Source organism: Meleagris gallopavo, chromosome 2 (assembly GCF_905368555.1).
Source record: "Meleagris gallopavo chromosome 2, MGAL_WU_HG_1.1, whole genome shotgun sequence".
In the NCBI taxonomy this organism is placed as follows: Eukaryota; Metazoa; Chordata; class Aves; order Galliformes; family Phasianidae; genus Meleagris; species Meleagris gallopavo.
This window is the reverse complement of record NC_139405.1, coordinates 78,715,401-78,728,898: the sequence shown is the minus strand read 5'-3', so window position 1 is coordinate 78,728,898 and position 13,498 is coordinate 78,715,401. Positions and strand designations below refer to the sequence as shown.

The window sequence follows — 13,498 nt, the reverse complement described above, 5'->3', positions numbered from 1 at the left end:
GTGCTTTATGAAAAACTGACTACCAATTCTCTAATATATTTCATGTAAAAAGGAACATGTCACATGAAGATAAACCTGGTTTAGCCAAAACCAAAAGTACAATTTAAAGTTTTTTTTTTTTAATAACAATCTTTTGTAATAATCATTGAAGTCTCATGCCAACTTAAAGATGTCATTCTCTTGAACCAATTAGATGAAATATATACAATAAAAATTGCTAAATCTTAATTCAAAAGCTGCATGTACGCTTTGACTTTTAGCTCTCTTTGTATTAAGAATCCATCTAGCAACAAGATCCAGTGAACAGGTTCTACACTTATCCTTCTCGTTCCTTCTCCTTGTTAAAACTATGTTTTAAACCACCATCCCTCAAAGATGACATCCAGGAAACAGTTAGACAACTCATGAGGACTGGAAATCATTCTTGATCAGGCCTGGTCTGACTAGTGAGATGCTGGGTCTTAAGCTGAAAAAACCATATTCAGGTTTTGTTCTTGAGGAGGTAAGAAGAGAATGGGAAAGAATCTTTTTTGAGTTTCATGTCTGTCACTGGATGTCTCTGTGTAACAAAATAAGGAAAAAAAACCTTCTGTATTGGTTTCTAAAATACTGACCAGTTTATAAAAGCTTTTTAATCAGATGTCCTCAAACCTTCTTCCTGAGAGTCTGTTAGTCTGCCTTAACATAAAACAACACTCTTTGATCTTCCTCTGTACTCCCTCACTCCTGTACTAATTTGTAGATTGACTGTCGCTGGAGGGGGATTAGAAATGGAAGCACCATTCAAGATCTTGGCAGCCAATGCATTAATAGGAAAAAGACTTTCTTTCTTTAATCCTTTCTTAATTTCTATAATTTTGTGCCTAGCAACAAAGATAGTTAGTACTACTTTCCTCTTTCTTTCCAGTGGAAAGACCCAAGTTTGATTCAGATTCAGGAAACAGGAAGAACTTTATGCCAGTAAGACTATGAGCTCTCTGTCTAGCAAGGCAGTAGAATCTCTAGCACGAAAAATTCAAAGATTTACCTGTCAGGAGTAATGGGTATACTTAATCCTACCTAGGCTCAGAATGAAGAGATGATTTTCTGATACTCCTTTCAGCCTAATATTTTCTTCTGATTCTAGAATGAAGGTCATTTTTAAAATATGAAATATTTAAGTCTGACATTTTTGGAATCAAAGAGTTCCATCATCACAATAACTGGGACCAAAATAGATGCAAGTCCTCCTAAGACACTCAGTTTAGTTTTAATCTAAGAGAAAATGCTAGGTTGTTACCTGATTTTATATTTTAGAAAAAAAGGCTAAACTAGGGCTTTCACCTCTTTAAAAAAATATATATTTTTGTGATATTATACCATTTTCCAATTTTAGACTGTGTAAATACCAAGATACTATTAGTACTGATCCTATAACTAAGGACTCCATACAACAAACTAAAACTTGTTTAATTAAAGAGTAAGACTGCCACCTAACATCCTGTGTGACTTCACTGAAGGCTTTTAATGATAATATGCTAACATGCATTTTGGTTGTTTCATCACCCTATATCGAATTGGAGGCAAAATGATGAAACAGTGATGTTGAGGACTAGTCAAAACTCCTGATCTTATAAAATAAACCAAAACGTGCTTATTTCATCACTTAAATGATATAGTTATTTCTTTAAGTGTTGCAAAAATAGAAGCTTTGCACTTATGAAAACACTCGGCATCTATCGAGTGTAGATCAAATCACCACTGGTCTTCATAAAGAAAGATCTATTTTTTTCCCATTGAACAACAACAACAAAAAAACCCAGCAAATATGTAATCAAAAACACAAAAATAACTTAAGTCACTGAAAGTTTTCATGAGCTGACCTAAAAAAGGAACTACAACAAAGCTAACAAAACCCAAACAGACAATAAGAAAAATGAAATTCTACTTGACATAGTTGAAATATAGTTCAAGTATCAGACATTGTGAAATCAATAGAAAATGACATGATTGTGTAGACCTGAGGAGAAACTGCAATTAAATGGGGAGACTGTCAGTACAGATGAAAAAAATACAGGCACACATAACATTAATACACCTCTCTAAAAGAAATTTATGGTCCGAGATAACATAGTGTTAAAGGACATTTAAAGTGTTCCTTAAGTGAAATGCTAAATGTTTAGAAAGCTTGTAATTACAGCAATCTGTTGACTTACATGAGTCAGTACTTCTTATTTATTACTGGTAAAATACCTGTTTTTAAATTAACATTACTGAATCAGTCATCCAACTCTGTCAAGACACTAAGAATGATCATTCTTCAATATACAAAATGCATCTAACCTTCTGTTTTCTCTCTTTGGGTTTTCTCTTCTTTGGTGATGTTGATGGTCCATCTTTCTCTTCGCTCCCTTTCTTCCTTTCCTTTTTAATTTGCTTCTTTTGTTTTTCAGGTCCTTCCTCATCTTCTGAACTACTTTCTGCTTTTTTTGTTTTAAGTTTAGGAATTTTCTTTGGTGGCTGCAGATTGATTCCTGCATCTGCTGTCCAGTCAGAATAATCACTAGAGTAGTCGCTACGTTTGACATATGAAAGAAATAAAGAAATTAAAAGCTAGAAGTACACAGGTCTATATAATATAAGCCAGTACAAGATTAGAGTTAGCAGTCTAGAAAACTACAATATTTTAGAAGTTTAGAAGTAGTGCCTAAAAACCTATATTCTAACTTCAATTTAAATGGTAGTAAAAGAAAAGCTTTGAAATCACTCAGTCTTGTAAAAATCACATTCTAGCATCACTAGAATAAACCCACTCATAACTTGGTCAGTTCAGATGATACATTTTAAATTCTGATATTATTCTCATGTCTTATGGCTTTGAAGAGCTTTGAACTGAAGTTAAAAAAAAAAAAAGAATTGTACTCAAGAAGAAGCTAACGGCTTGAAACAACCTCAGTCTTTGCTTTAACTTCAAGCTACAGACCAGCAGAGATGTTCACAAAGCTCAGACTGGCACCCAAAGGAAACTGCAATTACATGCCTGCACCTGCAAAGAACAGCCCTCCCAAAAACTACTGGGAAATACTTCTGCTGATAGCAAACAAGGGTGAAACATTTCCTGAATTTTAAGTTAACTAACAATACAGATGAAAACAAAATCCTGAAAATTTTAAGTTCTCTGCCATCTTCTAAATGTACATTTTCGTTATTGCTGGTTGTTTGCAGTAAAGATAAGATTCTATAAAATGTGTAAGTAGAACATTTTTCTATGAGGTATACTGTCACTTACCTAGAACTGCCATCACTGTGCCATGCTCTTTCATCATCTTCTGATGTTCCACCACTGGCAACAACTACTTCCCCTTCCTAACAAAGGGCAGAGAGGAGTTGGGATGGACAATGACAGGAAAAAAAACAAAGCATTTTCTTTGGAATTCAGACTTATTTAGATGAAAGGAAATAAAGTATTTATGCAGAGATGCATAGTACACAGCAATATTTTTCAACACACAGTCGAGCCCCTAGTGCTTCTCAATCCTGATTTCAAAAGGCTAGCTTACCTCTAAAGAAAATTATTTCCAAAAGTCTTTAATGTAGAACTTCTCTATTTTTCTTTATTTTTTTAATTACTATGAAAGAAAATTAGGATGAATGATAAACACCCATTTCTCCCACTGTAGCTACACAGAAACACAGGCTGCAAGGGACCTCTAGAGGTCATCTTGTTCAGCCTCCCTGCAGGTGACCATACTAACAGGCTATACAGGCCATACTTTTAGGCTCACCAATCTAGGAAAGATTTAATACTGCAGGCATTTATTTTGCAAAATCCCTTTTGTCAATTAATTTTTATGCAAAACTGAACACACACAACTGCACATGAAAACATGATTCAACATTGATTTTTAAAGAACTGAAAGAAAACGCTGAGTTTTAACTAGAAGCTTAATTAGCTGAAACAGGAGCTTAACAAACAGAAATGGAACTGAGGATCTTACGTCTGAGGAACTGTGTCCATTTTCTAACTCTTCAGCAGGCCTTGCAGGTTCTTCTACTGCGTATCTTGTGCGGTAGTTGTGCTGGTTAGCTTGCTGTTTTCTTGAGTCACTAGTGTCTAGTAAATGATCATGAGAATGGTTCTGTAAAGACATGAAAATCAAAACAGATTATTTTTGAGTATATATCTTATTAGTACACACGATTTCATTTAACATTTGTATTATAGGAAGCAACCTTTGCTGTAGCTAGACAATACAAGTTTCAACATCAGAAAATTCAAAACAAGTATAAAACTAAAGCTGTCTAGAGGAGAACAGATTCTTTGGAGAACTCAAGCATGTCTTTTTTTCCATCTAAAGGGTCAGATCTGTGAAAGACACCACACACTAATGCATCCATTAGTAACAGTCATCTCTATACGCTAAGTCAAGGCTTTTAAACGGTAAGACGATGCACAAAAGGATTCAAATGAATGAAAGTCACTTGTAAAGAATGAGTTCTTACGATCTTAGAAAATGTAATGCAAACAAATTGCTTTTTGCACTTGAACTATGTAACTCTATATTGATCTCCTATTCTTATAGAAATTTAAGTGCTATAAGCTTGATTTCAAGATTTCTGTTGTAATATTTTTGGCATGCATAGTTGAGCTTCAGGCCTGATCACTCTCAATGAAATAGCTTCTGCACTCATTCCTAGATGCCACGAAAGGTGGTATGCTCCTCCAGTGTTCTCTTTCTTCCTTAAAGGAAATCTGATATCTATCAAGTGCTGATATAGTTGAAAAAACAACATCAGCAGAACTGGAACAAACCACAGAAAGGTATTAATATTATCAGAGCATTCTGGTAGGACAGACAGCTTGTAGCTATTCCTCTCAGACTTTTTTCTTCTCGAACAATGAAATTTTGTTGTAGGAAGATTTCATGAGGTTTGTATCACCTCACTTCCACAACAGAAGTAACTGTTATTTTATGCTGCCCCTGTTTAAGACATCAGCCCTCGTGAAAATTGACGAAGTTATTCTGGGGTGGGCCTCACCATCCCCAAGTCAAGATCTGCCCCCTTGTTGAGGCCCACACAGTGTAAAGAGTAAAAAGTTTCCAGCCCTAATATAATATAATTATATTAATAATTAATATAACATCCAGAAAGGGAACAAGCTCTGAGTACTGCAGTAATAGGGACAACCTCATCAGAAAAACTCAGACACTGTAAAGAAAGCACAGACAGACAAAAAAAAAGAGGGATGAAGTAATAACCTCATCATTGGAGGCTTTCAAGATGCAGTTGCGAATGGTGCTAGGTAATCTCATCTAGGCTCCCTTTTCCAATGAAATGTTGGACCTGATGATTTCTCAAGGTCCCTTTCAGACAAGGTTGTTCTGTGACTTTGTGATCTTTCCTGTCCCTATATGATGAAAGTTGGTTCATAAGGTTAAATTTTCCTCACTAAAAACCAAAAAACCAAAAAAACAAAAAAAACCCACCCACAACTTCCTGTTAAAAAACACAGTAAAACTTGACTAAGCAGCTATGATGTGGCTTTCCTTAGTCAAATGCAGAAGCCTGATAGCTAGAGCTTTTTTCTTATCCACTATGTTAGAAGATGCATGCCTTTCTCAGGAATGACAGCACCCATCCAGCTGGGTAGTCCAGCATGCTGTGCAATTCCATTATGGTTTCTGCCGCAGTGCACAGGACCAACACACAGCACTCTGCATTCTATTAAGTGTGTGTTTCTTTTATTCTGTCCAGTGTATTCAAGCTGGGGAAGTTACCAACGTCTTCTTGAGAAGCTGACAGCACAGCTGCTTGAAGACGCTACTAGCAGGACTGCTTAGCAATCAGCATTTCAAGATTGCCCAGACCTTTGAAACCAGCAGCACTCCTCCTGGACTCAAACTGGCAGCACACACCAGATCTCTTTGGGCTGCTGTGACCTTACCCAGACCAGCTCTAAAGCAGCCCTTAGAATGCCTTAGACCTAGACTGCTCAGCCCATCACACAGTACGTTCTGCCCTCAGCCTTCTGGGGCTGCTCACTTCTTGTCAGGCTCTCAGGATTGATTACTGACGGGTTACAAAAGCCACTGTTACAACTTCTTTCTGCTACTTTCATAGAATACCCCCTAGGAATCACTGCTTTTGTATAAAGCCCATCCAGCATCACAAAATATTTTATGAAGAACTACTGACAACAGAAATGGGATTGGCTAAGTCCAATGAGTAAATGAGTAAAGTATCCTCTATAACAACAAGCATTAATTTTGCAGAAACTATGGTACAACTACACTGAATTTGCTTACATGTCTTCTCTATAGAACTAAAACTCCTAAAAATTCATACACCAAATTCCACTCAGAAATAAGATTTTTCAAATGGTTATTATAAAATGCCTTTATCCTAGTTATGTTGGAACTATGGGTTGACTGAAAAAAAACTGAGGTAATTTGCACTGCTCTTTGGAAAGAGTTCAGTTCTTCTGACAGTTTGGAGGTTCACAAGAATAAAAAAAAAAAAAAAAAAGAAGAATCCCCCATGGAGGCACCCATCAAAGCAAGTAATACCACTGTTCACATATTGTATCAGGGTGATGCCAAAGGGTAACAAGCTTTTTTGGGAAAGATACAGTACCAAAATAAGAATTTTAAAAAGTTGTTACCCATGAGGAACAAGATCACAGAAAGGCTGAGGTTGGAAGGGACCTCTGGAAATCATCTCAGTTAATTGCCCTGCTCAAGCAGAGACCAAAAACGTATATAGCTTTCACATCCTGCCAAAACAATTGCAGTTTAACGTCATTCCTATTCAGCATAGCAATGCCAAAACTTGATGAGAAGCTGTAGGTGAGGCAGATTCTCAATAATTTGGTGATGATTGGGTGGCAGTATGGTAAGATTTTGAGTGGAAAGAAAAGGTAGTAAAAGCTGTTTTGTTGTTGTTGTTGTTGTTTTTTGCCAAAATGGAAACTATGACCAAACTCGTCAACAATGGCTGAGGGAACACAGCTGATAGGTCTTTTTTCAATAGATATTCCAAAGAAAGAGTTTGAAATTGCACTCTCAACTCTAATGGGAAGTTAGAAAATAAAGCCAAGATTACCTATGATTTGAGATTCAATCATCACTCTCACTCTCTCTGTATACTTTGATGAACTGTTACACATGCTGACAAGTACCTTGTATCATATCCAAGGCTTCCATTCACTATTAGAGCACATCTATTGATACATTAGAAACTACAGCTTCTGTCAGAACAATTTTTCTGTGAAATACAAGTGATGGTATTTCCTGTATTTGAAAGGCACAGATACACATCATCTGGACAGAGCTGAAGGACTTCTTAACACCATTTCTGAAGACCCACTAATATAGTGAAAACTGAGAGGTGTCCAAGAACTTCCAAATTAAAGCACCTCCTTCTACTGTCCTTAAGACCTTGACTCCACAAGAAGCACAGCGTTGCTATGGGCTATTATGAGCGTTGCAGAAATCTTGATAAGCTATAATATTGTTTCTTTACCAGCAGGATGTGCTCGGAGAATCATTCCTCCTCTCTTACAACAGGAATTAGCCTTTACTAGCAAATTAAGCAGCAGTAGGCCACAAGCAAGTGTCCAATATTAGAACCCCAATATCAACAGATGCTCACAGCCTTCTTAAGACAAAGAAAGGAAACTTCGGGTTGTGGTTGTTTTGGTTTTTCTTCTTTGCCTGTGTACACTTTTCCCAATGTTATATTTGATATGCTATAAATTTAAAAAAAATGGTCAAATACTAGACTTTAAGCAAAGCTACAGATATTATTAAATATATTATTCACAACTAGCTTTCACCACACTCTGGAATAAAAATGTGTAATAAGACTTTGGAATCTCCTTAAAAAGTTATTATGGATGCTGTCTGTTTTTCCCTATCAATCTATACTTTGGCTTGAAACCCAAAATGCTACAGTTGGCTCCTGCTCTCCTTTCCATTTTTTTTTCTTTGATATTTCTGAGTCATTTTATTAAGAAAAGAAATAAAATGTTACTTTATCATTATTATATGACAAACAGAAATTTCACAGATTGATATAAAAATAGTATTTCCCTCTGCACAAATATAAGTGAAATTTAATGAGAACAATGTTTAACCTTTTTCTAGATTAGCTGATGTTACTGTAGAATGACATATATTCTACAATTCTTTACGCTGTAACTTTTAGGCTTGAATATTACTGGAAAGTAACGTTTCCCCAATATTATGCTTAAAGTGATCCCCATCTTCTTTAGACCATAAGCTCTCTCACAAAACTCTTAAGAATTTGCTAAGCTACAAAAAGGGTTGCAGTCTCAACATCACTGTAATATAAATTACAAGGTACGAGTATCAAAATCTGCTGTTTCTGAAAGATCAGAAAGATTTAAATGGTATTTTCTAGTTCTATCTTCAAAAACACAAATTGTAATTAAAGCCACAGGGTGACTGTAAAGAATCGCAACAGAAGAGCTGCTGAGTTAATTTCTATTTAAAAAAATAAAAAATACCTCACTACAGTTTTTGAAATAAGATCATTCTTGCTTTGCTTCCCTTGCCCTTCATTTTATTACTGACATTACAGAAGAAGACAAATTCAGATGACCATTCCTATTGTTTTGACTCTACAAAGCAAGAATGTACTCATGCTAACCATACGCAGCAACAAAAATTTCTAAAATCACAGCATTTTATCTAACTGGAAAACTTAGTTGGGATCAAGCACCATTTTCTCCCTGCAGATCTGCTTATTTCAGGTCCATTTGATATCTACTTACATCTGAATCCCTCTGACGCTTATTCAAATGATTTTAATTATCATTATGTTTCTCATCATCTCAAGTCCTCCAGTAAGAAAGATTTAACAAAAAACAAACAAACAAACAGTTTTCTTTTCTGAAATTTCATAAAAAAGAAGTATCGTGTGGTATCAGAAGGATTTCTGTAAATGGTTACTGAATTCATCAAGAATTACTAAATGGAAAACTTCACATACTAAAACACAGAGACCGTGACTGTCTGCTCTTTCCTCAGAATAAAGGTGGAAAGTGCCTAATGGGCTGGCCAAGTTACCTTACACATAACCTATACATTCTGGGCCTAAGAATCCAGATCACAGATCTTTCAGACCCGAGATAAATGAAGAGTACACTCTTCTCTAGATTAACAGAAGAAAATGATAGAAGTTTGTCCTAAGCTACATTTTCCTCTGTAGGGCTGTAAGAGAATAAATATCTACAAGGAATACACGGGACAACATCTATATTCTTTTCTTTCTTTCAAAGATGTAATAAATGCAATTGCTGAAACTAAAATTCTAGACCAACTAGTCTACTCTACTGCTCTTATGCTCCAGTGATATTTTAAGAGAATTATAAACCAATTAGAAATACAAGGGTAAGCCAGTAGAAATTCTCAGAGGATAGACCTTTTGACTGAGCCGTAGGCTTACGTAAGCAGGAAGAAACTCTACAATTCAGTATCAAAATACATCCCCAGTTCAACTTCATTAAAATTAGTTAGGCCCATGTTCCATTGTTCCTGAGAGAAAGAGTTATTAAATTTTATGATATTCTGCCATGACCACCTCCAAAACCATGAAGGACAAACAGCTTCATATCTCTGGATACAAAATTTGGCAGATAAATTGCAGGAAAAAAAAGTTCAATTATTATTGAGCAAATACTTAATTGCAAAGCATGTAATTTAAATGCAAGAAATTTGAGAAAGAAATTGAAAGCAGAACTCAGCATCTGAAATTTATTTCAGATTGCTTTCAGTATCAGTCCCTTACTCCCCAAGAACGTTAATTATATATCACAGGAATTAAGTGTGTGGTCAATAGCTGCGCAGTGTTTATACATTTGCTTTCTTAGATTTTTCCACATTTGACTTCATGATTTTTACTTTTCAGTGGACAACTTGCAAGCAATCCTGGAGACATGTATTTTCCTAAATCTTAATTATAATCTCTTTTAGAATATTACAGAAACCAAAGTACGCATTCTCCTTTCCATTTGTTTAACCTTTACTTCTTTCATTACAGATTCTGGTTGGTTATTTAGCTTAAATAAATGCTAAATTATTGGTTGGTTATAAGAGCATAAAGAGAATGTGATGCACACATAAAATTGATTTCTAAATTAACAAGATGTAAAGTCATTTTTGCAAATACAGAATATGCAGCCTTCATTCTCTTACTGCTATAAAGGCTGGTAAGATTAATTTTTTTTCAAAGGTTTATGAAAACATCAAGTCAATTATGGTAACGGTTTCATTTTTAGCACAGCCTGCTCCCTTCTAGTTCTTCTTTCCCCTTTTACTCTTTTCTGAAAAATACATCCTGGGATCAGCAAAATGCATGATTTAAGAAATACCACAGAAATCTGTGTAACGCTCATTAGCCCAGCAAGACAGAAAATACCCAATTCTTCAATTGGAGACTAACTTAAGTCATAGTTCCTTAATGCATTTAAGTTTTAATTGAACGTTTCCACAGAACACTATGTCAAACTCTAGACATCTGCATCAAGATGTATTGATCAACAGTGACAGCCACCCTACAGCAAAACACATTCCCAGATCTAGATTCATAACGCTTCTCATGCGGGGGAGTTCTAAGAGCAATCTCAGATTATTTAGGGCATAATGAAACATCAGTATGGACATATGTCCTCATTCTGTGGAGGTAAGCAAAATCTCGTACCCTTGGCTTTCAAAATTAAAAATGAGAATAGTTATGCAAACTCATGTGGCCCAACAAACAGCATTTATTTTATGCTTCTTACTGTGATAAAGTACAAGCGTTTGTTTACCTTAGAGAAAGTAGGTATTTTGTTCTCTCTCTGAATGTGACTCATTACGTGTTTTCTTTTCTCTTCTGACCGATACACCCTTACTTCTTCTTCTCCCTTCGCTGTTCTCCACTCTTCCTGCCTACTGAAAATAGAAAATTAAGGTGTTAACCTTAAAGCAAAAATACTACCACTTCTCTACCAAGTCATGGAATAAAACGTTCAATAGTTGTGACATGCTTTGAACAGTCATTTCTTTGTGTCAGAATTGGCTTCAAAATTACCCTTTCCAGATAAAGACTTCAAGTGGCAAGAATTGAGTACGTCTGTGTTCTGTTCAAAGGACATCCGATTTAACTATTCCCAAGGCTACTAATCTAAATTCAAAGGCAACTTTCTTGAAAATATACACAGAATCTAAAAAACGTAATTGAAAAGTACCTTTTCTTGGTTGCTTACAAGGTGCCAATTTCTGAATCTAAAGAAAACCTGCACCTTCATACATCAACACAGTATCTATATTAATTATCTTCTCTTGAGAAGATTTCCAAAATTTAACCCAGAAAATCCTTTGTTTACATAAAAATTTCAATCTTATTTCAAAAAGCTAGAGCAGCCCAAACACAGTTAGTAGAGTTTTTTGCCTTACTGATAAAATTATTTATCACAAGAGCATATTACTGAACAAAATAAAGTTATTTCAAGTTTGAAAATCAAAGTTCACCTCAGGCACTTTGTGGGTCAATGCTCCAGCTGTAAAATGCCAGGAACAAACACAGCTGAAACATATTGCAATGCTCTGCCTCAAGTCAGAAATTATCTAGGCAGTTAGACTCTACTGCAACTACAAGTTAAACTACCCTTTGCAAAATTCTTATTTTTTATTCATATTATTTGTACAATTCCAAGATTTTACAAGTGACAAGGAAACAAGAACTATTTCACACAAACTGATTTTATAAGAATTGAGACCACGGAAGGGAGAAGCACAAATAGGACTGTGACACTGTTCAATTTAACAAAGTTCACAAAATTAAAACATTCTGCAAACTGGACCTTTGCTTACCTGGCCACACCAGAAGACAGTTCAGGCACCACAACCCTCCTGCTCCAAGCCACAAGGTCCCGCTCAGTTGCTATTTCACTTCTGGGTGCATTACTATGCATCTGACGCACACCTTCAATTTGCCCACTACGTCTTAACCCTATATTTGGTGGTGAATGAACTTCAGAGGTAGAACTTACAGATGCTAAAAAAAAAAATAAAAAAAAAAAAATAAAAAAAAAAATCAAAAGGTTATAGTTGTACTTAACTGGAAATTGCTAGGGTAACATCCACAAAGAAAATTTCAAAATGATTGGAAAGAAGGAACAAGGTTTTTTTACTTATTATTTCAGGAGAAAGCAAATATTAAAGCAATTCCTATAACTTCCAAATTTCTATAGGGCTGCAGAAATCCGCTTGAAAAAGACATTCCAAAAAGGAATGGAGGTAACAACACATAAGAGAAGTAAATTGTCACGTGTCTCATTGGTTCAGCGTTCTCATAAAATGTCTTTGAAAATGTTTACAAGCTGACAATTTGTGCTACTGTTCTCTAAAATGATTTTACGTTAAAAAAAAAAAAAAAGGGATCTCAGGCAGTCAGTATATTCCTTAATCAATTTCCTACCTTCAAAAAAAAAAGGCACAATACTGCAAAGTACTAGGAATCCAAACTGCCAGATTTTCAAACAAGAAATCCAAATGATCAAAAAACAAATAGAAAAACCCTAAACATAACAGCAACAACAAAAAACCCTATACATGCAGCATACTACAAACACCTTCAATCGTAGCAAAGATTGAAGCATTTTTCCACAATTCACACACATTATTCTTGCTCATTCAGATAGATTATCAAAATTCTTTTATTTTATTATTTTATTTTTTTAAGCATTGAAATCTACCTTGTAATCAACATTAAAATATGGAATAGCTATTACGAGATACAAGCAACCTTTTCCTTCTTTCTTCCTTCTGTTTCCTTGTTTGAGACAATTCAGATTTCCCTCAAATAGATGGGCAGTTCCAGATTAAACTGCAGATTAGTTACACCTAAAGGAACACAGCCACTGCAAATCCTCTGAGTGAGCACACAACTTAAACAAAGATAATTTTGTCGTGTGAAGAATTATGAAGTTTTGCAAAAGTAGAAAAACAACAATCACGAAAAATGAATAATGTCCTATCATTCTGCACTTCTTCTCGAATAGCTCAACAAAATCATACAACACGATAAGCAATTAGCATTTTTCCAACTTTCAGATGGTTCAGTTGGAAAACCAGAACACCCTCACCACAGTTGTGTAATTTACCTCTGCTTATCCGGCTGGTACTACTAGTTCCTGCCTCCCCAGAACGTCTCTGATCCTGCTCTTGCTGAAGTCTTTGAATCATGCTATCCAGTGGGCTAACTTCTTGGCTTGCTTGTTGACTAAGGACTTGATTCAATCCTGTGGAAATAAAACACACAAGAGAATAAACACACTAATATTAAAGAATCTTGTATCACAAACTGCTCATCTAAGTTTTTAGCTTTCAAATTTACAAGTACAGTACATAATAATTTGGTTAAGTATTGTCTAAGCATATTTTTATGGCTTTTCCTTGGTGTTCTTGTTTATAAAATGGGATAACTTTTTCTTAAGTTCTTGCATTAAATT

The 13,498-nt window shown here is 35.2% G+C and overlaps 1 protein-coding gene across 2 annotated transcripts in view; it reads right to left on the bottom strand.

Moving 5' to 3' along the window:
* Positions 1-13,498, bottom strand: part of PHIP (PHIP subunit of CUL4-Ring ligase complex) — a 106,628-nt gene that overhangs the window by 30,139 nt on the left and 62,991 nt on the right. For both annotated transcript variants that reach the window (XM_085217744.1, XM_085217745.1), the window contains exons 18-23: positions 13,151-13,288; positions 11,859-12,042; positions 10,814-10,937; positions 3,978-4,118; positions 3,269-3,345; positions 2,323-2,554 (exon numbers count right to left, since the gene is read on the bottom strand). In XM_085217744.1, the coding sequence (XP_085073870.1) occupies positions 2,323-2,554; positions 3,269-3,345; positions 3,978-4,118; positions 10,814-10,937; positions 11,859-12,042; positions 13,151-13,288 (896 nt within the window). The remainder of the gene's footprint in view (positions 1-2,322; positions 2,555-3,268; positions 3,346-3,977; positions 4,119-10,813; positions 10,938-11,858; positions 12,043-13,150; positions 13,289-13,498) is intronic.